Raw genomic sequence first — 25,480 nt, 5'->3', positions numbered from 1 at the left:
CCCTTCTTCTGCCATTTTCATTATGCCTTCTCTCTTACCTTGAGTGGTTCCCGAGTCAGTGTGGCTACCTTCAATGCCAGTGCGGTCTCGGGCAGTTTCTTCGCTTTAGGACAGCTGTGGACAGTAACTCGACACGAGCACCAATGCACGCGAAAACGCAGCCGCCGACTTCGAGTCTCCAGACGCCGGACCACATCTTATGTTTGAACAAGTAGTGGTCTCTTCAAGAAACTTGCGAGCACACACAGGCTGTACTGAGACCGTATACAGCTGTGCTTCTTCATTCACTCCCTCCTTTATCCCTTGCCTTACGGCGCAGTTCAGGTGTCCAACGATATATGAGACACATACTGCGCCATTTCCTTTCCCCCAAAACCAATTATTATTATTACTGTGCACCGCGACATCTCTCCGCTGTGCGCAGCTCGAAGAAAGCTTGTACATATTGTTTCCCTCGTATTCCTTCATGTTCCCTCGCTTCTTTTACTGTTAATTCTCTGGTGGGCGTCCTTGGGGAGTGAAAAATGCTTCGAGGATCGGCGCTGGTTCACGCCCCCTAGTGCTTTCTTCGTGTGTGCATCGCTCCACTCGGCAACTAACGTTTTCCCTTTGTGCTTTCAGGCCATTCCACAGAGAGATCAAACAAGGGAGCAAGCATTACGACCCTTATCCTTACTTTAGTACCTCGATCGAGAACGCCACAGTTTGGAACAGCCGCCAGTGCGCCAGGAATGTATCCCCAAAAGTAAACGCCTAAAGAGCTATCGCTGAACATCGCGTTACACAGTCGTAACCGTCCTGTGAGTTCTCTCGACGTTTCTCGATTTCTTGGGGTCTGCTACCACCTTCGTTCAGAGTGAAAGTTTTGAAGTGCGAGGAATTCAAGATGGTGGCCACATAGTAAATCGATATAGCAACCCAATTGGTGACTGATTGGTGACGTCATTATTATATCGAATTAGTGATTGATTGGTGGCTCATTCATATCAATTCTAGTAAAGCAAACAGCTAACGCTCGTTACTTCAACGTCGTCCAGACGGTGGCGGCGTCTTTTCTTTTTTTTTTTGTCATGCATCACTCGAAGGAACTTTCCGTTTTTTGTCAGTTTATATTTATTCTCAGGCTGTTTGGTATCATTTGGTGCAACACTAGAGATCCAATGGCAAATTGCAAGGCTAGCGGCTGTGCTTGGTACGGTTGGTAAATCCGCGCCGTGCATTGGTTCTTCTTTGCGCGCGACAATTGGGCCGGGCGATGAGGAAGACGACACAACACGCAGCTCGAGCGCACCGGTGTCGAGGACGGGGTCCCGCCTCCTAGAAACGGGCCGTCCCGCGAATAATCCTCTAGCGCACCCCAGGTGAGCCCGTCGACTTTCCGAGACTCGCGTACGGCACTCGCGAAGTCACACGCGGCGTCTGGAACACATCCACAGTAACTGAGGAGTGGCAGCCGAACCCGCTCGCAAGCTTCTTGTCTGCGCAAAATTAAGGCCTAGGGCCCGCAGCCCAAGGCGTGATGATCATTGAAAAAATTGAAAATTGGTTTTTGGGGAAAGGAAATCGCGCAGTATCTGTCTCACATCTCGGCGGACACCTCAACCACACCGTAAAGGAAGGGACAAAGGAGGGAGTGGAAGAAGAAATAGAGAGCAAAAGCCGTATTGGAGGGCTCCGGAATAATTTCGACCACCTGGGGACCTTTAACGTGCACTGACATCGCAGAGCACACGGGCGCATTAGCGCTTCGCCTCCATCGAAACGCGGCCGCCGCGGTCGGGTTCGAACCCAGGTGCTCCGGATCAGTAGTCGAGCGCCCTAACCACTGAGCCACCGCGGCGGATCATTTTGATCAGTGCGCAAACTTGCATTAGGAGCCGAGATAGCATTAAATTACTCCGATTCGTAGATGGACGATCGGAGTGCAGTGCATACTACATTGGCCAAGCAATCAAGCATACCGTGAGTGAATGTTGAATGCATTGGTGTAAGCGAGGACGAGACATTGCGCATTCCCGGCTGTACTGCCCCGGCCTGTCCTAGTCACTGAAGTGCAAAGGTAGCGCATTCTTCGCTACTCTTCGCAGATGTCCGTGAGGCCGCAACGCGAGGAGCCGACCTAAATTCTGCATGTTTACGGGGCTGAACCCCGGAGATACGAGACACGGGTTGCTCCGTCGCGGCGCTGTCGCTACAGTTGCCGTCACCGCAGCGTCTCGAGCGCCTGCATTTTCCAGGTGAGCACATCAGCACTATACAGCACTATGCAAGTGTTTGACGGGAAAGATTCCATGCTGTTAACCGTGTCACGGGACGTCCGAAGCAGAAAAGAGTTCCGAAATTTCGACCAGCAGAAAAGGGAAGAAGAAAATCTGGAAAATTTTTAGAACACCAACATACCACGCCTACAACCTCTGGTGCTGCCAAGAGTAGCAGCTCTGTCGCTGAAACAAAGAATCTGCTGCCACAGAATCTGCTGCCACCTTTCTTCTGTTGCTTCCCACGCATCGAGAAACTCGTTTTCATTTTTTTTAACTTTATTACTGCTATGAAATGTACTTCCCGTTTTAGCTCCCCCCTCCTCCCCCTCCGTTCTTAATGTGCACATGACTACCGCGTCAGTACATCCTTTATTGCCGGTTCAAGACGATCGTCACCGGTTGACGTCATGTCTTCACTCTGTGACGTCATCAGAGCACGAGACGTCACATTCCCAGTACTTGTTCTGCGACACTGATATCATGCCCCAAGCCAAGCCAGTGGTTGCTGATTAACATTAATCGAAACCTTGAGAGGCGTACATCGAGTTTCATGCAGTTACTATACGCGTCGCAGGCGTACCGGTGCGCCGCATGTTGCGCCGCCTGTTCAGCTTCAGAAAGAAGAAGGAAACCCGGCCGCGCTGGTGGCAGGGCTGCGACGAGCGCGTCTGTCCCGCTCAGCTGTTGTGCCGGGCCTCCGACGCACCAGATGGCCTGGACCATGACCAGTCACGTGAGCTGCGCCACCGCGACATGCTTTATCCACCCGTCTGTGTTCCCATAAAAGAAAAACTTCGCGCGCTGTCTCAGCCATAGAGTTTCTTAATATTACCTGAAGGGAAAGCAGGCGGCGTGACACTTAATCCATCATGGAGAGGCGTAGGAGCGCAGGGGAGACGAGATTTCGTATTTGGCTTGGCTATTGTTGGCCATAAAACGCGGTTCAGCCGTAACAATACAACTCTTCTCGGGGCAAATGCTCGATAGAAATGCTGTGAAAGTTTTCATACCAGCCTAACGCCGAACTTTTACTTGAGTTAATAATAATAATAATAATAATAATAATAATAATAATAATAATAATAATAATAATAATAATAATAATAATTGGTTTTGGGGGAAAGGAAATGGCGCAGTATCTGTCTCATATATCGTTAGACACCTGAACCGCGCCGTAAGGGAAGGGATAAAGGAGGGAGTGAAAGACGAAAGGAAGAAGAGGTTTTATACTTGAGTTAAATTTATTGAATAAGTGAGAAAATCAGTGTATTAAATTAATTTAATCTGCACTAAAAGGAGAGAGTCGCGGTGCAGCTACACATTCCGAAGCAGAATGCACGTTTTCGGCCCAACGCTATAGCGAATATGAAACCTCATTTTCTCGGCGCTCCCACAGAGGATGAAGGGCTCTTTAAGCAACTCGCATACACGGTGGCGGCAGATTTTCCTTAAGCAATATTAAAGAACTCTATGGGATCGGGCACGCCCTACGGGATCGGGTACGCCGCGTGCTCGATTTAGGCGTTCGTGATAGCACATACTTGCAATAAACAAGGCCCCATAGCCAGCTCTTACTGCATCTCGTAGCTGCAGCTCTGACTGCAACACTTTCACAATCTTTACGTCGTAGTTTTCACTGAACAAAAGGCAGCTGCATAGCAAAAAACGGCGAATCTTTAACATTACATGGTATCATATTTGTAGTTTATGTGTGTGTACGACAAACTACGCGATAAGAGCACGTCTTGGATGCGTTTCTTTTCCATAGCTAAAGTTCGGCATGCCATGAATGTTAAGGGCCCTTTAAGAAGCTAGATGACTAGTTTTGGCGAGTTGTATGTTGTATCGCGAAAGCGCTACTTCACGGGGTCGGACCCAACCAAAAATCTTACGACGTCTCAGACCTTGAGGATGCAGAAATAAAATAAATACTGCCGCGACTGGGTTTCGAACTCTCGGTGGCGCGAGCAGATCTGCTTCACTGACCACTGCACGAGGGCGCTGTGCTATCGCCGCAGCCCATCACGCTGCGTGTTAAACTGCAACATGCACTCTCGCGCTGTGCATTGCACATCACCAACTTCCATCTGGGGCGCGAAGAGACCAGATGAGCTTAACCTCGATTAGAGCTTAATGTGAGTGTAATGTCATTGCCAGACGTGCCGACAGCCAAGCAAAGCAAAATCATGAGCCAATCAGGCTAAACACATGCTTTCGCTCGTCTACTCGGTTTAACTACGTTGAAACCATCCACTCTCCTATCTTTAGCAGGAATCGTGAAAACATGCGGTAGAAGGATAAATGCCGAAAGGTACTGCTCAACTACTATTTCTTTTTACTGTTTGGTGCCTCAGCAGAACACCGGTCATTTATTGACCGTCTTTTGTTACTAAAGCCATGTTGACAGTACTAAGACCGTTTCGTCTGTTGCTGCCTGCGGTGACCATTACATGAACGCGAGGCTTTGAGCAGACCCCCTGATTAGCGCCCTGTGCGAGCAATGAAAATTCTGGTTGCACGCAGAGCAATTTTCAAAAGTATTCGGGTCAGGTGAGCAACACTGGCGGAAAACTGCCGTTCCTCTAATGCTCTGATACCTTCAGACGCTATAAAACACCGCCGGAATATTATGATTTTATGCCGCGATTATATCATTTCACTCTTTTCTCCCTCTTTATTGGATCAAGCGGTGCCACCCCCCCCCCCCCCCCTCTGTCTCCAGAATCCACCATTTGGAGGACGATGATTGCAAGGAGCGTATTTGAAAGAAAAAAAAATGCTCATAGCACGGCCACTTCTGGTCAGCCCCTCGAACTACTTGCGGCGCATGCGCAGTCGCCGGGCAGGGACACCAGTGCACGGCGACAAGTGTGGACGATTACGAGGGCGTCTCTTGGCTGGAGCGACTGGAGTGTCCCGAGTGGCCGGTGCCGAAACACTGCTTCGAGAACCGGGACGAGGACCTGTCTGTGTCCTCCTGCGTCGAGTCCATCTGGAGCCCGCGGAGCCGAGCTCCGTCCACGTCAGCACGACCCGCGAGATCTCTCGGCGGCAGGGACCAGTGGCCGCTGCGAGCAGAGGATGGTGCACAGGACGCGGTCATGGCCAAGCTTGGCCTCCAGGTGTGTGGGGGTTGCTCGTCTTCTCGAAGTGTGACAGCAGATGTGATGCAAACAAGTTTTGGACGAGTTGGTGACAGGTCAAGACCGAAACGTAGCGCAGAAAGAAAAGTATCCGACAAGTGACAGACTGTTCGAAGAAACCATACAAAAAAAGCGCGAATTTCCAGCAGCCTCCTTAAAAGGCGCACTAAAGAGGATTCTGAGCTCGTATTTTTACCGCGGGAACTCGATCTACACGCTACGAGCACTCTTAGACATTTCAAAATATTGTCCCGTACAGCCGATTTTCGTTTTAAATCGAATTAAACGTCCCAGCTCCCGCCTTTTTTTTTTCTTTAACTCAACGCAGAAAGTATAGGAGGAGTCAGCCAACGCTTGGAGTGCCTTTCAGCCAGTTCCGTGGCGGCTTGCCGCTCTGCCATCGGCGCAGTGATACGTAAATCAAAGAGTCCACGCGTATTTTTATTTCCTTGGGCCTAAGTTGTGGCTATGTTGTCTGCGACTGAAACTGCTTATTCATGGAAACCTAAAAACAAAATAAAAACAACAGCGATGCGCCCGTTGTGTGTGCTTCTCTTCTCATGTCCCGTCTACGTTCTGTGCAGTTAACATCACGGTGTAGATAGAATCGTCGCGGTAAAAAGACGAGCTCAGAATTGCTTTTAGTCCACATTTAGCGACAGGCGATATTTAAGACAGCGGGGCAATGGAAAGGATCGTTGCACTTTGTCGTGGGGAACTGCGTGGAGGCTCAAGGGGAAGACCTCGACCGCAGTGCGTTCTTTTCGGATTGCCTTAGGTCCCGCAAATCGGCAGAGGCAGAATGGCTGTTACCGCATTTCCTTTCTTTTTTAGTGGAAAATTTGCAAGCCAGCTTTGGTTTTGAATCAGAATGCTGAATCGAAAAAATAATCACGAACCAATATTGAAAGCGGTCTTATTCAGCCCACAGGTAATATTTACTTATTCAGATAAAAAAGCATGGATGCATTAGAGCACGTACGTGTAATCGAGATCTCAAGGACGATTATCAGGGGAAGGCTAACGCTGTTCATCTTGCGCCAAGTATCGGTATTTATCCAGGTCACCTGCCTGGGAAGCGGTTCACCCATGTCGAAGTCCTATCCTGGCCGCAAGGCGGTGTTCAGCGCTCACCGTGGCCTAAGCCTGTACAAGAGTGGCGGTGACGCCGCTGCGGCTACCGGCACAGCAGCAGCAGCGCTACGGTCACGGACGAAGGACGACTTTTGTGGCGCGAGCACGCCGGAACCAAAGCCTGGCGCCGGTGACCACAGGAACCTCCCAAACGTAGAGGCACTGGACAGCAAACATCGCAGTCGGAGTGTCAAACAGGAAGAGCAGGGAGGGCAAAACATCTCGTACCAACAGGATCGCGGGCTGTACGCAAACAGTGCTGAGTGCGCAAATTTCGTGGTATTTCACGCTGAGACGGCGATAACTTCAGAGGTCACCATCTGCAAGCATCTAGAAGGACTGCTAGAAGAGTGTCAAACCAACTGTTGGAAAGAAAGCGTCACGCTCGGGCAAGAGTGCAGCGATGGTGATGGTTACTGTGGTTCAGGCAGTGCTAGCGACATCCTCCATGTCTCGGCTAGCAGCGGTGACATCAAGCTCGACCATATAGAGGACATTGACAGAAGACTTCACTCCACGGTTAGGCGCCGGAATGGCGGCGGCTGCGGCGTCGAAGAAGATAGGCGGCTACAGCTTGGTCTGGGCGACTTTGATCCCTTGGGCGGTACCGTACCCTGCAACCGTCACAGACGCGACGCGTCTTCGCACAGTGAAGTGACTGGTTCTGGGGACTGCAAGGAAGGCAGTGGCGGCAGCCATCTTCCATCAACTTCGTCACCGATCCCGGCGGAAGCAAGGGGAGACGGTGCGCAGCTAGGGAGCGTTAATGATGCTGACTTCACTCGGGATGGAGCGAAGGTGACGAACGTGAACCCTTATAGAGAGCACATCACCGACATGAAGACGTTGCAGGACGACTCATTCTCTTCGGACGTGACGTTGACGGACATCAGCATTGGTGACGGCATCGACGAAGCTGACTTCGAGGTGGCGTCTCAGCTGAGCAGCGAACTTGGCGAAGACTTCGTGGATGCCGATTACGTCATCGAACCTGACGAGGGACTCCTGGAGGCCGCGCTTATCAATCACAGGTCAGTTGTGGACCCGTATCGGCTGAGGGCGGCGCGGCGCGAGCCACCAGGCTCTGAGTGGGGAAGCTTTGACGCGTTCATGGTTCAGCAAGGAGATGGTGCGTCCGACAAGCGTCCATTTCGCATAGGCATGGTGCGCAAATCAGCTTCCGTGTCGGGCGAAGGGTTCGACTCTGTGGGCACAAAATTCCCCTGTAGGGAGGTCACCACGGTCAGCGCAGGTTCCTCACCGGCGTCCAGGCCACCGCAATTTGCTTTCACTGTTTGTGACAAGGAGCAGCGCCAAACGTGCCTCAGTCCCGCTTGTAGCCTGGACGGACAAGTGTCTGCCTCATCCTGTGATTCTTTCTTCACCGTGGCCTCATACGACGATGACTTATCCTTGCCGAAAGCCAACCAGGCCGGTGCTGCTAAAAGCCGTGAATCCCCCCTTGGCGATGATTTCCTGGCAGCCGTCAGTCCTTCAACAGTGAGCAGCCCTCTTCGCCTGGAATCACAAAGCTTCCATATCTACGAAAACCGAGCCGGCTCTGGCTGCGGCAATGAACGGGACACTGGCGTTGCCAGCGTCTCTGGAGAACCAGATGAACTGGCGCATGGTGCCACGTTGCAGTGGGATGGGTGTTCAAGTTCGACGACCACGCTCTCCTTTCACGTTCTTGACGAACAGGCCGGAGAGATAAGCGACACTAGCGCTAGCAGCCAGTCAGAGAGTAGCGAGGAGGGCAGCCCTCGGCAGAATTCTCCGGAAGGTCTCCAAAGCGAGTCACCTCGTTTGTCACCGCTCGCACTATCGCCGCTTAAGTCGCAGACTCCGTCATACGCGTCGAATCACGCCACGTGCAGCAGCAGCGTCGCCTCATCGCCTTTCTCGCTTCCAGACTCCCACAGCTACCGCGATTCTCTGCACCATCTGACAGACGCTAATCCGGAGCCTTTTTACTCACTGAGAGAATCTTTCACACCTGAAGCCAGCAGCACACACGAGAAGATCTCCACCGAGTATGCCCACCGCACGACATCGACGCCATCAGATAGGCTGAATCACGCTGCGTGCAGTAGAAGCGTCGAGTCGCCACCTTTCTCGCTTCCAGACTATCGCAGCTGCCGCGACTTTCTGCGCAATCTCACAGACGCCAACCCGGAGCTTTCCCTCTCGCTCAGTGAATCCGTCGCGTCCGACGATCGCAACATAGACCTGGACACCTCTGTCGAGGACGCCTGCCGTCAGATCTTCAGCAGCTACAACGAAAGTTTCACGCAGTTCGAGTCGGTGCAGAGCTTCGCGGCGCTGCCGCGTTTCAGCACCACGGAGATGCTCACGTGCCCGGAACTGCGGCCCTTGCGTCTGAGCGGGTGTCGGGAGGACGTCTTCAAGCCCGTGCTGAGCAGGGACCCGAGCAGGCGCCTGAAGAGGCAAGCGGTACCCACGGCTTCGGACACGGACGCCTTCGCGAGCAAGGTCTCCGAGAAACGGACGCACATGTCGTCGGTGTCTTCAGTCTCTATGCCCGACTTGAAACGCTGACAAGTCTCCCTAAGGTCAAGATGGAATGGGGCCGCCTCATGCTCAGGCCTCGGTTTAGTAAAAAAAGAAAGCAAATTGACTCGCCAAGAAAAGAGGTCACATTCGTTGCTGCTGGCTCAGTGCGACGCTGGAATATGAAGCCTCAGAGCTGTTGCATGAAAAAGCAAGAGAACTGCTTACTATGCTGTAAAAAGACAGGAAGATGATCATTAAGAATAATGAATGGTAAGCTGTCGAAATGCCGATGTTGCGATCAGTCTTGACCACGTCGACGAGGTTTCATCAAAGGAAGGGACTCAACTGTGGAAGAAGACTTCTACATGCTTGGTGATGAATAAACGCCCTCGGGTGAAAATTGTGGCGTCTTCTTGCAAATGTAACCAGACAGGTACGGTTTCGACCGCCTGGCGCGCCCAGCGATTAGATATGCCTCCGACGCTATACATTAGCGTAAACATTATCTGAGCATCCTTTAGCATTAGAGGCGCAGCGACAATTTAACGTAGGCCTAAATATATGAATGACCACTTTCTAATGACAAGGAAGTTAACCGAAAACTGCACTCTTCTAATCTAGGAAAAAAAAGCAGGTATACCCATGACAAGCCATTTACACAGTTACTGATTTCCGGGGAAATTTTCAATCTGGTGGCGGAGGAGCCAAGCATGGAAATGCCATGCAGGTGCCAAACATCAGCGGCTCCATGATACTACCATAGCTGCGCTCGAAGCATACTTGTTTAGCTGAATGTTTGTGCGAAAACAGGCGCACGATTAAGGTGGCTCCTTCACTGAGAGTTAACATCTTTGCAAGAACGTCATCTTTTCTTCTGAGCATCTTAAATTTGACGTAGAAACAACGTCTGTAAGCTTCCGCTTCGTGGCAATAGCAACCATGCTTCAAGCCGGAAGCGCGTGTTGTGAAATCAACGGTGCCAAGTTAGTACACGCTGACTGCCCCAGAAATGGTCGACATTACAGCGGCTGTCAAGAGGCGTACCATAATCGTTGCGAATATGGTTAGCAAAAAAAGCCGGATAGAGTGTGCATGGGAGTACGGCCGTAGCTTTTGCTCGGAGAGTATATACTCCTCATACACGAAAGGTAAATTGCCTTTGATTTTGTCCAAACACTCGGGATATGGCAGCTTAGGTGTCAAAAACATGACAAAAATATAATTTTCTAAACTTCGAGCTTTTGGCTGTGTTTTTGTTTTACTTTTGTGACTACTACTAAGCACTTAAGAGTGCTTTAACTGATATTGATGCGCGCGTGAATCCATTTGCCTTTGTTAGACCCTCACCGCAAAACATGCTGGCACTGACTACCGCCATTTTGAGAGCTCCTGAAGGGGAGGGGAACGATACGGCTCAGACCGTACTCGCTAGAAAGAACACGGGTTCATAAAGGAGTTGAGAAAGACCACTTCATGTCATTAAACATCATTACATGGCTGCCGCTCCTGCGATTTCGTGATCCTTTATATAGCACAATTTTTCCATAGCTGAGTCACAGCAGGGCAATACTAACTTCGTGGCGCAGCGGCTGAGGCTGGCTGGCAGGGCTGCAGATCTGATAAATGAAAGTGTTGGCCCGAATAGTAAGGTTAGTTTTCTTTTTCAAATGATAGTGCACTTTCGTTGCACGAGGAACATCGAGATAAAAAATAAGTCCAGAAAAGTAAACAGAGGGGGAAAAAAAGAGGGCGTGGTAACCAGCGGCAGCACCTTAATGGCACTGCCACGGCTGCCCCTTTATTCCATATTTCCCGCAGAAGCGTAGCCACCACTGTTTGTATTTTAACATTGTTTGAGCGAAAAGAGATACAAGCACTCACAGTCTATACCGTCGCCGAGAGCAGATGTAAGCATGGATTGCATTAAAAAAAAAGGCGTAGAGCGCCCTAGGACGGTTCATAGATGGCGGTGGCCGTACTGGAGTCATGGAGCCGCTGCCATCTGCCAATTTTATTTCCCTAGCTTTTCATATGGAACGAGATTGATTGATAAGCTTAGCTGTAGTGGGTTAGGAAGAGGCTGATGTGGGAGTAGTAATCGGCACTCTTTGGTCCAGGAGTCCGTTGGTCTCAGCTGCGGCCGTGGCTCGTTGTACCAGCGTGAAGGGACGCTGCAGGTCCGAGGGGCTAGAAGGTCCTCTCACTTGCTCAAGACTAGGGTCATGCATTTAAGGCATTATGGGGCGAATGTGTCTGGTGCGCTACGTTATACCGAACGAGAGGGCGCTCGACTGCCTTCGCCCCTTATTACAACTATGTGTATAGCGAGCCGCATGGCCGGCCTCGCAAGAAGAGGAAGTGCTTCAGCACGTGCTACATGCAAAACGCGGCCGAAGCGAATGCGCTTTTGCTTTTCTCAAAGAAACTCTTCCATTTGCGGTTCTGAACGTGAAATACGATGAAGACGACGGTATGCAAAGCACAACGCGAGAGACTACCTTACCCACGGCGGGGGATTGGCCAGGGTTTGTATCCGCAATGCACCCTGGCCAATCCCCTGCCACGGGTATGTGCCGTTAAGCCTGAGGACATCATGATCATCATGAGTTATGCACGCGGCGTGGTAGACTGCGGCGAGAGCCGAGTGGTCCACGGCAGCGGGAAACGAAGCCGATCCGTTTGCGCCGCCGTCGGTTCTGATCCTGCTCGGGGCTGGGGATTTTTTTCTGCTAGATACCGTTGGGATGAAAAGTTCCGTAATTGTTCCGGGTAAGTTCGCCCCCATGTTCGTTGTGAGGATAGGAAGGTATTCACATTAATCCGTCGAGCACGGCAGCTAACAGCGCTTCGTGCTTAATATACCTGCCCTGCATTCGATGTCGCTCTATGTACATACTGTCAGCCACGAATGAGACGCGAACGAGAAAACCGAGGTGGCAACGTGTTTAGTTCCCAGTACTCAAGTTGAAGAACTCCGCAGTCGATAGTCGAACTTTCGCTGCTTTACGCGTAATGAAAGGACGGACTTGTTGAGTCACTGCAAACGCGTTCATTCGAGCTGCAAAGTGGCTGCATGACGGGGGCCTCCTGCTGCTGCGGAGGGCCGCGTGACTGCAGCGGTGCTCTGTGGCCATACATCACCAGCAGAAGAAGCCGGGTCATTTTCCACCCTTAATAGAACGAACATAAACTGAGTAGGAAAGAAAATTGACTTTGGATTTATTCGCCGTGAGTCGAGGTAAGCAAAGCAATGCAGGGAAACTTGTAGCGCATTCCAAGGCGTCTTATATAGGGTGGTAGCGTGCATTCCTGTCTTGAAGAGCCTCGGCCATCAGCCGCTTTTCTTAGCACAGCGCCCTCGACTTCTGTCGCCTCTTTTGGTGTGAAGCGAGGCTCGTGATGTTCTGAGCATGAACGAGAACAAAAGAATATTGGCGATAACGGGTGAAAGCACAGCTACAAGCAGCCAATCTCTTTGCTCCTGTGGCACAATGGACTAGTGCTTTGTTTTGGACCGCTTTAGACAGCTGTTTGAATCAGCTTTTGAGTGATATTTTTCTTTTCTTTCTGTTAACGAACCATTACCAGCCTGAACATGGTTCATCATTTGTCCTTTTGGGTGTGTTTTCTTTTAGTAGATGTAAGCATGAAATGCACTGCAGGAAACCTTATGTGTACATCAACCACTAGACTGCTTGCACTCGGGGTTCACTACCCGTTTGCGGAAATCCAGGAGGCTGTTCTATTTTCAAGAAGAACAGCGCGAAAAGACAAGGACCACAGGATGATACACAAAGACAAGCGCTGTTACTTTCAACTAAAGATTTATTGCTCGGAACGTGGTAATAAATACATCAGGCTCTAAGCAACAAAAAGAACACATAGGAGTGATACACACTTGTCCACGCACACAAAAAATACCAAACAGATACAGCAGCATTACTTCCTTGCAGATAGAAATTCTAATTCTTTCTTTGACAAAGATAAGGAGGGACTACTGATACATGCGTCATTTAGCCGGGCGATTTCAGCAGCTTCAATGATTTCTCGAGTCAGCGTATTGGGGTGTCTACTTAACACTTTTGTTTGTTGGAAGAATGGTTGGCACGTTTTGCTTTCGCAGTCTCGGCAGTGGATGCCGAGGTGCCCTTTAACAGTATTATAAACAGTGATATTATGTTCTCTTAGGCGCTCGTTCACACATCTGCCCGTCTGGCCAACATACTGTTTCCCGCACGAAAGTGGAATAGAATAAATGACACCTTCTTGGCATGCAACAAACTTATTTTCATGCTTTATGGAACACTTTTTTGGCGTGAATTCATCATTAACTCGTTTACACAATTTCCCAAGCTTTTCGGGAGCCGAAAAAACAACTCTTACTTGTATCATCCTGTGGTCCTTGTCTTTTCGCGCTGTTCTTCTTGAACATGGCATACCAACTCGCCCAAGCATCAGTCCTAACGGGCTGTTCTAAACTACCAACAAGCACGTCTCCTCACCACCTCGGTGGGTAGGGCCATCCTTTCAAGAACAGGCTACCCGTAAGCCGCCAGGACCATGACCCTGATTGTAATTCTTCCCAACGCTGTCCGCTCCCGCCCTTACATGGACCCTATCCGTCGACATATGAACCACGAGTCACAGGCCCCGCGCCGTCAGGCCCATCTTCGCAGCCTCCGTAGGCAATACGGCCAAGACACCTCGGCCATGTATGTGGATGTGGCTTCTTATGTACAGCCCCACAGATACGCTTGCGCTGATGTCAATCACGCCAACACCCCTTTTCTTGGAGCGTCCTTCACGACACAGGATCCGGCGGCCGCAGAAGCCATTGCAATAGCCACCACCATCAAAATAAGCGACACCCAACACCACGGCACTCACATTTTTACAGGCTCCCAAGCCGCCCGCAAAGCCTGCACGAGTGGGAGTGTATACCGCGCACGGCTCCCCGCGTTCTGGGCGGCCATCTCCAGGCATGATCATGCCACCTCTTGTATCCCAGGACGTGCAGGTCCCGATGGAAATATCAGGACAGATGCCCTAGCTCGAGATTACACCAACCGAGCGGGGCACACTGACACTACTCTCAACCCATTTTTCAACCCGCCTAGAGACCCTCAGCTTAAATAGGCGTCTCTACCCCCCGCCACATAAGAAACTTTCCCCGGCGGACTCCTACCACCTAAGACGCATCCGAACACTCACTTTCCTCAATCTCCACCATCTACACCGCATTCACCCAACATTATACGCAGATACATGTCCGTGCAAAGTGTGGCGATATTCCCGCACCCACGCACATTACATTGACATGCTCAGATAAACCGAACCACTTTAAGGCTGCACAACGCAGCTATGGAGCAGTGGGGAGGTGACGCTGGCCAGCGGCACCCTGGAGGACCAGGAGGCGCTAGTCGCCATCGCCAAAGCGCCGTCGGAAGACACTGGAGTCTTGGCCTGAGGACCCCGCCCACAATCCGCTCCGGTCTTCTTTTTTACAATTAAATGTTTATTCTCTCTCTCTCTCTCTCTTATAGATTGCGTTCTGTGATGTTTGAGAGGCAAATTCGCCGTTTATAAAAGCTTTGAGGTGAGCTGGGTGGCGAAACTGGAAGTTGGTGCACTACACCGTTCCGCATGCACAGAACACAAGATCGCGCGTCGGAGAATGTCAGATCCTTCGGCCGGACGCCTCGGGTCAGTGCATCGCCGCATTCACGCTGCTGCAATAAATGTGGTCATGCAATCGATCGCGAACTGCCGCGCGTGCTGCTGGCGTCACCTGCTTGTTCTTCGGCATGCGGCCCTTCGAATACCTGAAGATTTACTTCTGTTGTGGGGATCCATTCGGGCGGAAATGTTGAAATGTCTGCGGATAAGCTAGGCTTCATGTCCGGCGCCAGGCTCTTATGTTCAGCTCCAGCTTCGGACCATGTTCGCCTTAAATCACCCTAAATGGGAGCTGCCTTTCAAATTCAATAAACTCGCTGCGTCAACCAGCATCGAAATTTGTTCGGAGGGAATGTTTTTGTACTTGACAGTACCTTATTCTTGAAAACGTAGCATAAATGCTGTCTGTTAGTCTCAGTTTCATAAGAATAGCAGCCAGCAGGTACCGGTAAGAAATCACATGATCTGAGAACGATGTTACTAGAATCTTTGTGCGTGATAGTGGTCCGCATAAGAGCGACTTGCTATCACGAGGCGCATCATAATGTCTGCCAGCGCGGTTAGTAAAAATATGGAGGGGACGTGCATGGGCCTTAGGCCACCACTTTTGGTCTAAAATCAGTATGGAAATAAATGTAAATAATGGAAATAAATGTAAATAATGCAAGACAACGTAAGGCGCCATGGGCGGTCAATTTTCTTTCGGTTTCAACTCTAAGAATAATCGTACGATTTGTTGAGTTCCAGTCACTCAGATGCATACCGCAAGGGCTTCGTTGTCGAGATCACGAATGGCATCCATAGTTTATAGGGACAGTGTAGCGGGATCTATACGTTCTGTTTATAAGCACGCTTAAAATTCCCGCCAACTCTCGGTGCCAATCGTTTTGCTCGGGGCCAGGGTAATCCTCTTGCCTCTTCTCGTCGAGCGATGCACTGTGACTCACCTCCGATGCCATCACAGGGCCACGAGTTTGAGTCAGAGGAATGGGGGAAATGGTTCAGGTTTTTACAGCAATAATAAAAGCGGCCTTCCCTGCCGAACAAACGTCAACAGTGTCGGGAAAGGCCAGTCTACCGGATTTTACTGCGAACAAAAATTCATTGAAGTTGATCCCGGTCGCTTTAAGCATTGCGTACATGTTCCAGGCAGCTAAACGTTTGGTAGGACAGATCCACAAAAAATCAGAATTCTCTCTCCCCCTAAGCATGCGGAGCAGCGTGAAGTTTAACCAGTGTAGTCTTATACCAAGTGCTTCAGAGAAGCCCGCCACTATTTTTTTAAAATAGAATTTCAGCTAAAAAGGTGGCTTTTACAGCATAGCAATATCAGCGTTGGCCGACCTCAGAAAAGAAGGGTGAACCATGTTGAATGCGATTCCCATTAACTAAGTTCTAATAGTTAACTTCTTAATTATTACAGGTAGGCATTTGGTAACAATTAGAGATCAGCAGTTGACCATTAGCGATAGCCATTTCATATTTAAAATTTTGGAGACGTATCACCCTTTATGCTATGGCTTAATATTTTTTGGCAATTTCACGCTCGATTCGGAAGTCGCACGAGAAATTGCCAGAAATTGTTGAGCCATAGCCCCAGGAAAATCAGGTCGTCGAAATTCTAAACAACTGAAATGGCCATAGCTAAAGGCCAGCTACTGGTCTCTAATTGCAACCAAGTGCCTACGTGTAATATGCAAACATTAACGATTCTCTTTTAGTTAACCAGAATAATAGTTAGCATTATTAACCTTTTTTGTGGCGGACGCTCGTATTACTCTGCCGCAAAAGCAATCTTTTTTGCTCAAAAAGCCTATTTTAAAAAATTCAAGCCGGGCTTCTCTGGAACACACGGAGTGTTGTGGCTCACGTAATATAACCGTCAGTTACAGAACGCTTGTCCAAGAACCGGGGTCATTCACAAAGCCGATCTGGCATGTTGTAAACTGGTGTCAGCAGCAGCGTATTGTGTTTTTTTTTTCATTTTAAAATAGGACGCAAACTATTAAGTGTTCTCTACTGTATAACCAGATGGCTTCAGTCTTGATATACCTATGCAGTTACAGTTAGCTTACTGTAGACATAGTCAGCAGCTTGTCTATAGACAAGCTATAGACTTCTTATAGACTCTATTGCCTTCCTATAGATATTTGTTTTTGTCTAATCATAGTCTATAAACGAAAGTCTACTAAAAGTGTATGATCATAAATCTATAGATTGTCTATAAACTGTCTATAGAATTTCTAACAAATAATACACTTGCGCAAAGAAAACAGGACACAACAAAGTAACACATACAACAAGAACAGAGCGCATCAACAGAGCTATAGAATTTGTATTGCCTGTAGACTTATTTGAGTTTGTCTATAGAAAGTCTATAGGCAATACAGAGTCTGTACACAGTCTATAGACAATCTATAGATTTATGACCATACAAGTCGATAGACTGTGTCAAGAAATTTTTGTTAGGGGTATACACCACTGTCATCTTCCCGTCGCCCGATGCACTTTAATTCGGCCCTATGGCTAAGTGTAGTTAGATGGAGGCTAAAGCCTTCAAATCGCAAGTACTTGTGACCTAAGACCACCGTAGTCGTGCTTTACCAGATTGTTGTTTCCAAATGCAACAGAGCGGCACATCGGCCTTGAAAGACATCCGGATCCGTTTGTCGTGCCGCCGTAAAATTTTCCGCTTATTGTTGTTTCACAAACTTTTCCACCATTTATTTGAACAAGCGCGCTCCATCGCTTACATATCGCATTGATCACATTCGCAAAGCCAGCTTCAGTTGTTGCAGCACAAACTTTTTTTCTGTCGTTTATTGATACTACATATTGCGAATGGAACCACCTTCCCGCTGAAATTGTCTATAGACTATAACTAATCTTCCTCGGCTTCAGCTAACATTGTATAACCTTGTTTAACTTTGCAACCTCACGCCCCCTTTAATGCATCCGGCACTGGTAGTAAATAAACGAGTTTATTGCTTAGTCTCACGAGTTTATTGCTGTTTCGCGATTTTCCATCGCTGAGTATTTCAAATTATTGTTCGATATTAGCAACGTAAATGCCCAATTCGAAAAACGGTTCTTCCCTCGCATGTGCTCCGTAGTTCGCAGTCTAAAGCCGCAGTTGCTGGCGTCGTCGCGCTACAGAGCACGTACTGATCGGGGGCTAGGCTGTGCGCAATTGTTGTGCACCAGCGCGTTTATATACAGTCCCTTCGCCGCAGGCAGTCGTGCAGCGATTCACGTTTGGTCGCGTGTGTCACGATAGCTACATTACGGTAGCATTTCGAGCCTTCAGCGTGGCGGTGGCACGTGACCGTGGCGGCGGCACGTGACCAGCCACGTGGTGCGGAGCAGCTGCTGCTGCCGGCGGCGCGCTGGCGAACTGCAACAGCTGTGCGCGTGTGCCGTGTCAAGTGGGACGAAGATGAAGAAGGAACGCCCAGCGAAACGGAGCGGCGAAAGACTAACTTTGCAGTTCAACTGAGCAAGTTCCACTCGGCCAGCTGTCGCTATCGCGTCACTCCAGGTTTAAACAGAGCTAAACCACCGCCAATTTTTTACTTTGTTATTCTTTATAGCTGATGCATTCTTACGCATACTGTACTCGGCGATTATCTGCACGCCGCAGGCATCGATCGTCGAAATGTAGTCGCAACACTTCCTCTTGGCACAAGTTACAGTCGGGTGTCCTAAATGAACTAAGCTTGCGAAACAACAAGCAAAACATAACACATGCGCGCCACGCATTGACGTCACGGGGGGAAAAATCTGGTAATTCCAAGTCTATAGAGCGGTCTGCGTCAAGAGAAAGGGAATTCTCCTTTCTGTTTTACTGCACACAAACGAGTGTCGAAGCCCCGTTGCATGAAAAAATGCACGAAGTAGCAAAAGGCCTTGAAACAACTGAAGACTTACCAGCCGAACAGAGCCAGTGAGTACAGGACACAGCGGCTCGAACGACATCAGATCAGGTGGCATCCCGCACCGCACCAGGTACGTGCAAGACCCATTTTATGAGAAGACTTTCGCCTACGCTTCAGAACAATCACAAGAGATAATTACAATATTCACGAGTGAGAAAAGCACCGTAATCTCCGCTTTCAGTACATTATGCTTTGTCATGTGTCGATAGCATCAGATATTGATTTTGTTATCGATACTAGAGCTCGCCGCTTTTCCGCATAAGGACCGAGCTTACGGCCTCAGCGGAATCTACTATTTTTCGCCTTTTGCACTTCGCCTATCATACTTTGCGGCCCGCTGGCCTCATTTTCCAGTGCATGCATTTTGTCTCAAGGTTCTTGGTTCGCAGACCTTCCATACGCAGAGGTATGGCTGCTGCAGGGTCTTGTAAACGTTAACAGTTTGTCCGCGTTAATGGCTGCTCACCTGGAATTCTACCTGTTGGCTCAGGGGTCCCTCTGGGAAGTGTCCTTGGTCCTGTTCTATTCTTAGTATACACTAATGACATGGCTGCCTTAGTTGACGTCGCATCCGTCAGTATAAGGCTCTTCGCCAATGACTGGTGTTCTATTCAAAGCTATTTGTCGTACCTAAGACCAAATTTTTTTCAGCAATCACCTTAATGCTTTCCACCAGTGGTCTAACCTTTGATCTATGGAATTAAAGAAAAATCCTTTCTTCGTTTAACTGAGAAGAAAGCTCCGTTTAAATCTTCATACAAAATCAATGAATGTTCAATAATACAGGTCGATGAATATAAATATCTATGTGTCACCACCACTAGTCAGGCTTTAACTGGACAAGCCACACTAGGAAAATCTGCACATCAGCCTTTACAAGATTAGGCTCGTCGTTATAAATTAAAGACGGCCCCTTCACGTGTACTATTCCAGAATATAGTAGCGTGGCGTAGGACCTTTACTTGACAAAAGACGTGAATAAGCTAAAAATGGTCCAAAAAAGCAGTTTGTTTTATATTTAATGCATATCGCAGATTAGATTCACCACCATCTCTCACGGCTGCAAACAACAGTTCAACATTTGAAAGCAGAAGGATACTTGCCAAACTGCGATTCCTGTTTCTGCTCTACAGTCGCCAACTAAGCATCCAATCATTGTTCATCCAGACACGCAGTGTGGGTCGTCAAACTCAGCACCCCCACTTTTACAACGTGAATGTATGCTTCGCACGTGCTAACAGTCTTAAGAACCCGTTTTTTCCGCGCACTGTCTCCCAGTGGAACGCACTTCCCTCAGATGTCTTCTCAGCTGATGATGTAACTTTTTTTGAAGCACGTGTACGAAATGCCGTGTGCTGAATTTTCCTCTTTGCTGTTCGACGATTTCTCCCCCCCCCCCCCCCCCCCCCGCCATATATCTTGTTTTTCTAGTGCATTGCTGTTCGTTTTATGCTTTTTGTTGCTTGCTCATGGTGGCGCAGAGCTGCATTTCTTTTCACTTGTATTGCCCTCCTGTTTGGTCCTCAGTGAAAGCAGTATATTTTAAATAAAATACCTAAATATATATTGCTGATAGTATACGTCAGGGACGCAAAATTAGGGAGCCGGTTAATACAAGGAAAACAACTGTCAAGAAATATAGGCCCGTTACCGCGGCTCAAGTAAGCCGGTGCCTACGCTCGCTTTTGTTTTTGCTATATATGACCCTGCTACAGCCCTGTGAGTAGATTGATACGTATCCGCTAGGTATATATGAGAGAGTCCCTGTAATTATATATTTTTCCACAGCGTGCCATCTGTGCTAGGCCACAACGAAAGGTACCGGCTGTACTTTTTGACAGGAGATGCAAGAAAATGAAAAAAGAAATGGAAGAAAAATTCTATACGACTGCCGTAATTTTTGCAATATAGTCTGCGGATATTAGACGTTTATGAGTTTATCTATTGATACCGCAATCCCAAAAAGGAATTTTCAAAAAGTGGCAATACACGAACAAGCACAGAAAGTAGAGTGTCAAAAAAGCAAAGGCCAAAAAACTAATAAACAAATAAAACTCGTCATAAGCAAAGATTGTAAGTTCCAAACGACAAGGGAGCCAGTGAAGGCGGTGGAACAAAGAAGTACTCATCGTAGAACACTAAGTTTCTGGCAGTGCACAAGTGTGCAAAAATTTTCAGCGAGACGAAAATAATGAGGACAAAGTCGGTAATAATAACAATTTAAAGAGATGGAAGTCAGGAAGAAAAGAATTCATTAATGAACACTGAGGCTTGCGCTAATAACATTAGATTGCTATAGAACTCCGTCGTTGATAAACTGATTCCACTCTTTTACTGTCCTTGGAACAAATAAACAAAGCAGCTATTAGGCGACAAAAAACGGTGATTGTGAGAGTGGAACCTTGTTTCGTAGCATAACTAAGAATTATATTAGGCTGTCAAGATTATTCTTAAAATGACTGACTAGTTGTTACAAGAATTTAAGGCTAGAAACACATTTTCCTTGGGTTATAAGTTCATTAAACCAGACTTATTTATTTAACATGTCACTTAGTGATGTGCGGCCATAGCTTTAATAAAAAGAACAACTTTTCTGCGCTTTAAAAAATTTTGAATGCTCGTGTTTCTAAACAGATCCGAAATTACTGCTGCAAAGCCCAATATTGGGAGGACGACGCATTTTTAAGCTGTAGTAGGCGGACTTTGGTGTGGAGAGTCTTAGTGCGCAGCCTAAAGACAGAAATGTTCACCATTTGCATTGCTTGCTACTTGATCAGTCTGTTTAATTCAGTTACGATGGTTACTGAGACAGTCCTATATACTTAGTGTGAAACTATGGAGAGAATATTATCATCTTGTGCTCTATGGAGGTTTTGCAACTCAACTTCCACAGTGAGAATAATAATTATCACCTAACTGAAAATATACCTTGCAAGTGGAAGTAAAGATTATTGTTGTTGTTATTATCAGAAGGCGCGGCCTGTACAGTATGTTGTTTCCAAAAATTACGCCTGTTTTCTGGCACTTCGTGGCATCCTGATTTTGAATAAAGGGCGCCTGACTTCCATGACACTTGTAGCACTAGCTGATGTTTCGCCCTGCAGAGGCAGGAAGACAGTGAAGTCCGTGCAGTAGAAACACCGTCGCGAAGCCTTCGAAAAGAAAAACGGCCGCCACGGCGTGCCATTCTCGGAACTAGCGCAATTAACATATTCCAATAGGTGGTCCCTGTGGAGCATATATGCCGCGTGGAGACAATATAGTAAAAAAAAAAATTTGATCTCAAATTGAGCACTGCGGGTGCAGACTACAGCTGGGAACATGCGGTATTTAAAAGCACAACTGCTCCAAAATAAAGCAGCTGCGGCAGCTAGGTCGGGAACATTGTCGTCGTCACAGGTACAAATTGCAGTTCATGCGCACCCCGGCATGTCACTCATAAGAGCTCTGTTGCAGGGAAACGCCGTATGAACGCGCCTCCGGTCTCGTCCAGTTGACCACATACTGGGAGGAAAAAAATGACCGGTTTCCAAGGTATCGCAGCCGCCTTCAGCGGTACTTGTGACCCTCGGGCGGAGACATGGCTGCTGATGGGCAATCCCATACCGCTGCTGCTCCTGCTGCTGGGCTACGTCCTCTTCGCCAGCTGGTGGGCTCCGCGACTCATGGCACACCGAGATCCCCTACCTGTACGCAGGCTAGTCCAGGTTTACAACCTCCTCATGGTCCTCTGGAACGGGTACTTCGTGGTGACCTTCATGCGGCAGTCCTACTTCCACGAAGACGAGAAGAAGCGCTACAGCTGGCTTTGCCAGGGTGCAGACTTCTCCTCGGAGGGTTTACCCCTACTGACAACGACATGGTGGTTCCTCGTCATGAAGATCGCCGAGCTCTTGGACACGGTGACCTTCGTGTTGACAAAGAACTTTGGTCACATCAGCACGCTACACGTCTTCCACCACGCGTCTGTCGTGGCCGTCGTGTGGACCTTGGTTCAGACTGGCGTGCAGGGCCAGAACGTCTTGCCGATGGCCTTCAACGCCCTGGTGCACGTCATCATGTACACCTACTATTTCCTGACCACCCTGGGACCCGAGGTGCGGAAAAGGCTGTGGTGGAAACGCTACCTCACTCTGTTTCAGATGGCGCAGCTCGCATCCTTCGTCATCTTCGGAACCGTGCCGCTCTTCGTGGACTGCGGCTTTCCCCGACCGATGTCGGCGATTATAATCGGAGAGCCGGCTGTGTTGCTTGTCATGTTCAGCGCCTTCTACCGTAAGTCTTATACAGCCGCGAAAAACCATGCACAAACTAAAAACGGGTTTCATTCTCTCCCGCGTGAAAAGCACAGCTGAAAGACCACGTATACCGACTTCTTCTGCGGCTGTGTACGATACGGGGCCTCCTATTTCGATGTCGGGATTGCAAATAAGAGTGGAGTTTGGACGACGCCGCTCGAACGTGGCTTAGACCGCCAAGGCCAAACGATAAAGCTCTTCTTTACGTTTGCAGAATTTATTAAATGGCTTTCACTGCCCCTTTTTCGCAAAGGCCACTCATCGTGACTTGCTTTGCTTTCAGTTCCATCTCTTTCCCATTACCCCCCCTTTTTTTTTTGGTGATTAATCGTCCGAGCAACGCCTTCTCCGACTTCACTCGTTTCGTATTTATTTTTGGAATCTCTTCTGGCATGCCAACGCCCCGCCTTCGAAAGATGATCTCAGTGTCATCGCGTACGCATGACTTTTGACTGTGCTTGTTGCCGTCTGCCAAATCTAGCTGGTCCAGTTCCAACTTTTTATGGCAGTTACTCGGCGTCTATTTTGAAGGTGGCTATCATGTATGCTTTGTTATGCAGGTATATGGCGCATTTTTAATCTATGGCTGGCGTCATGTTCTTTGCGTGCGCTGGTTTTCGTCGCGCGATACTTGAAGCACTATTTCTCTGAACTGTCCAGATCCTCAAGGTGGCGGAATAGCTCACGGCACAGACAGCAAAGTGCCAGTTTGAGAACAAAAGGAATCAGGTTCAAAGTCAGCTCAGTACGACATGCTACTGCGAAAGCTTTATGAAGGACATTCTTCGGCCTCAGAAACGCTGTCAAGTCGGCTCGGGGCGTCGAAGGGTCGAATCCAGTCGTAGCGACAGCAGGAGGCGTACGGGTTCGCTCGTTGCTCTGTCCGCTCAGCGAAGTGCATGCAAACACTCTCGTGTAAAAGAGTAGTGTGAACGGAAGAGAGAGAAAAATGGCCTGGCTTAGCTTATGGTTAAGCCTAGGATGCGAAGCATACGTCGCTTGGCAAGCCGTACTTCTCGTTCTTCTCCCGTTTCCGTGGCTCTTTGTAACTTGCGCTTTGCGGTCTGGCGAGCCGCCCTCACCCTGGCCGACATCTCGCTGCTCAACTGACTCGAGTGCGTCGCCTTTTATACAATTGCGTGACGTCAGTATCTCCTAGCGGTAGGAGCGGGAGTTAGGCCGCCGGCGGAGGCTGCGCGTCCGCAAGCGAGCGCACGAGTTGAGCCCCAGCTTTCACAGCTGTTGTGACGTCATATCACGTGGTGCGCCGATGTAGGTCAAGTGGTAGCTACGCGGCCGCGCGCGGCGCAGCAAGGAAGAGCTCGGTTGTGCGGCTGGTATGCTTCGCATAAAAGATAAGAATCTGTTTTGTGCTAGTGCCGTCGCGCCTCCGAGACAATGGCATTTCGCCATATCTTGGAGGCTGCATTTGCAGCACCGCACCGCGCTGCTCGACGCTGGACGCCGCTACATGTCGCACCGTGCATTACCACGCAAAGATCAAGTTCATGTAAATGCGCAGCCATCGAGATGGGGTGATCTCGCACGGCCTGAATCCTGACTCGACCCATTCCGGTTGGATTCGTCTAAATGAGGCTTGTAATCGTCACTCATTTGCCCCGCTGATCGAAGGCAATAAGCCCGTGATGTTTGTTAATTTTGTTGCGGTTTTTCTCTTCTTTCCACGGAAGAACCGTTGCACACGAGATATTTGAACAATATTGCTGGGAAGCTTTGATTTAATGGTTTTTCCGAATGTCCTTTTGTTTGTTGCCACCGGCACGCGGCCGTTTCCATCTCTGTTTAACCTGAAAGGTGACTCATTTGTAAACGTGATCCGATCGCTGCAGAAGAATCCTGATCGTTCGCGACGGCTTCTACGATGTTCGGTGCTCTTCGCGGTATTGCAGCCGCGTTACCGGGCAAGTTTTTAGTCGTCTCTAAATCAAGTACGGCAAGAGCGACGGGCAGTGTTCGTATTCCTATAGTCACCACCTAGCTGTTTCTTTTGTGTGCGAAAACTCACCAAAATAAAGTTTGTTCTTCAGTACAACTGCGTGTGTTTTTGCCTCTGTTCCGTCACTCATTATCATCAGCATGACTACACGCACTGAAGGGCAAAGGCCTCTCCCACGTCTATCCAACTAACCCTGTCCTTTGCCAGCCCGATCCACCTTATAGCCGCGAACTCCTTACGCTTATCCTCCCACCTAACTTTCTGCCGCCCCTGCTACGCTTGCCTTCTCTTGGAATATCCACTCCGTTACCCTCAAGGACCAGTGGTTATCCAGCCTTCGCATTACGTGATCTGCCCAAGCCCATTTCTTCCTCTTGATTTCGACTAGGATGTCTTTATCCCGTGTTTGTTCCCTCGCCCACTCTGCCCGCTTCCGGTCTCTTAACGTCACACCTATCATTTTACTTTCCATATCTAGTTTCGTTGTCCTCAATTTCAGCTGAACGCTTCTCATTAGGCTCCATATTTCTGCCCCATACGCGAGTACCTGGAGCATGTCCAT

The 25,480-nt window shown here is 48.9% G+C and overlaps 2 protein-coding genes and 1 long non-coding RNA gene across 3 annotated transcripts; 2 read left to right on the top strand and 1 right to left on the bottom strand.

Annotated features, from left to right (window-relative positions):
• Positions 1-2,832: 2,832 nt before the first annotated feature.
• Positions 2,833-18,742, bottom strand: LOC144129367 (uncharacterized). Its single transcript, XR_013313913.1, has 3 exons — positions 18,656-18,742; positions 5,144-5,329; positions 2,833-2,999 (listed from the first exon to the last, which is right to left on the bottom strand). It is a non-coding gene; the product is annotated as an uncharacterized LOC144129367 (long non-coding RNA).
• LOC144129364 (uncharacterized) lies at positions 2,853-9,442 on the top strand. Its single transcript, XM_077663438.1, has 3 exons — positions 2,853-2,994; positions 5,097-5,383; positions 6,467-9,442. The coding sequence occupies exons 1-3, from the start codon at positions 2,853-2,855 to the stop codon at positions 9,095-9,097; spliced, it is 3,060 nt and encodes a 1,019-aa protein (XP_077519564.1). The 3' UTR covers positions 9,098-9,442.
• On the top strand, positions 18,654-25,005 carry LOC144129366 (very long chain fatty acid elongase AAEL008004-like). Its single transcript, XM_077663440.1, has 2 exons — positions 18,654-18,733; positions 22,120-25,005. Exon 2 carries the CDS (start codon positions 22,182-22,184, stop codon positions 23,016-23,018), a length of 837 nt encoding a protein of 278 aa, XP_077519566.1. The 5' UTR covers positions 18,654-18,733; positions 22,120-22,181; the 3' UTR covers positions 23,019-25,005.
• Positions 25,006-25,480: the final 475 nt, after the last annotated feature.

The sequence above is a fragment of the Amblyomma americanum genome, chromosome 4 (assembly GCF_052857255.1).
Source record: "Amblyomma americanum isolate KBUSLIRL-KWMA chromosome 4, ASM5285725v1, whole genome shotgun sequence".
In the NCBI taxonomy this organism is placed as follows: Eukaryota; Metazoa; Arthropoda; class Arachnida; order Ixodida; family Ixodidae; genus Amblyomma; species Amblyomma americanum.
Note: the sequence above shows the minus strand (reverse complement) of the source record. Positions and strands in the feature narration are given on the sequence as shown.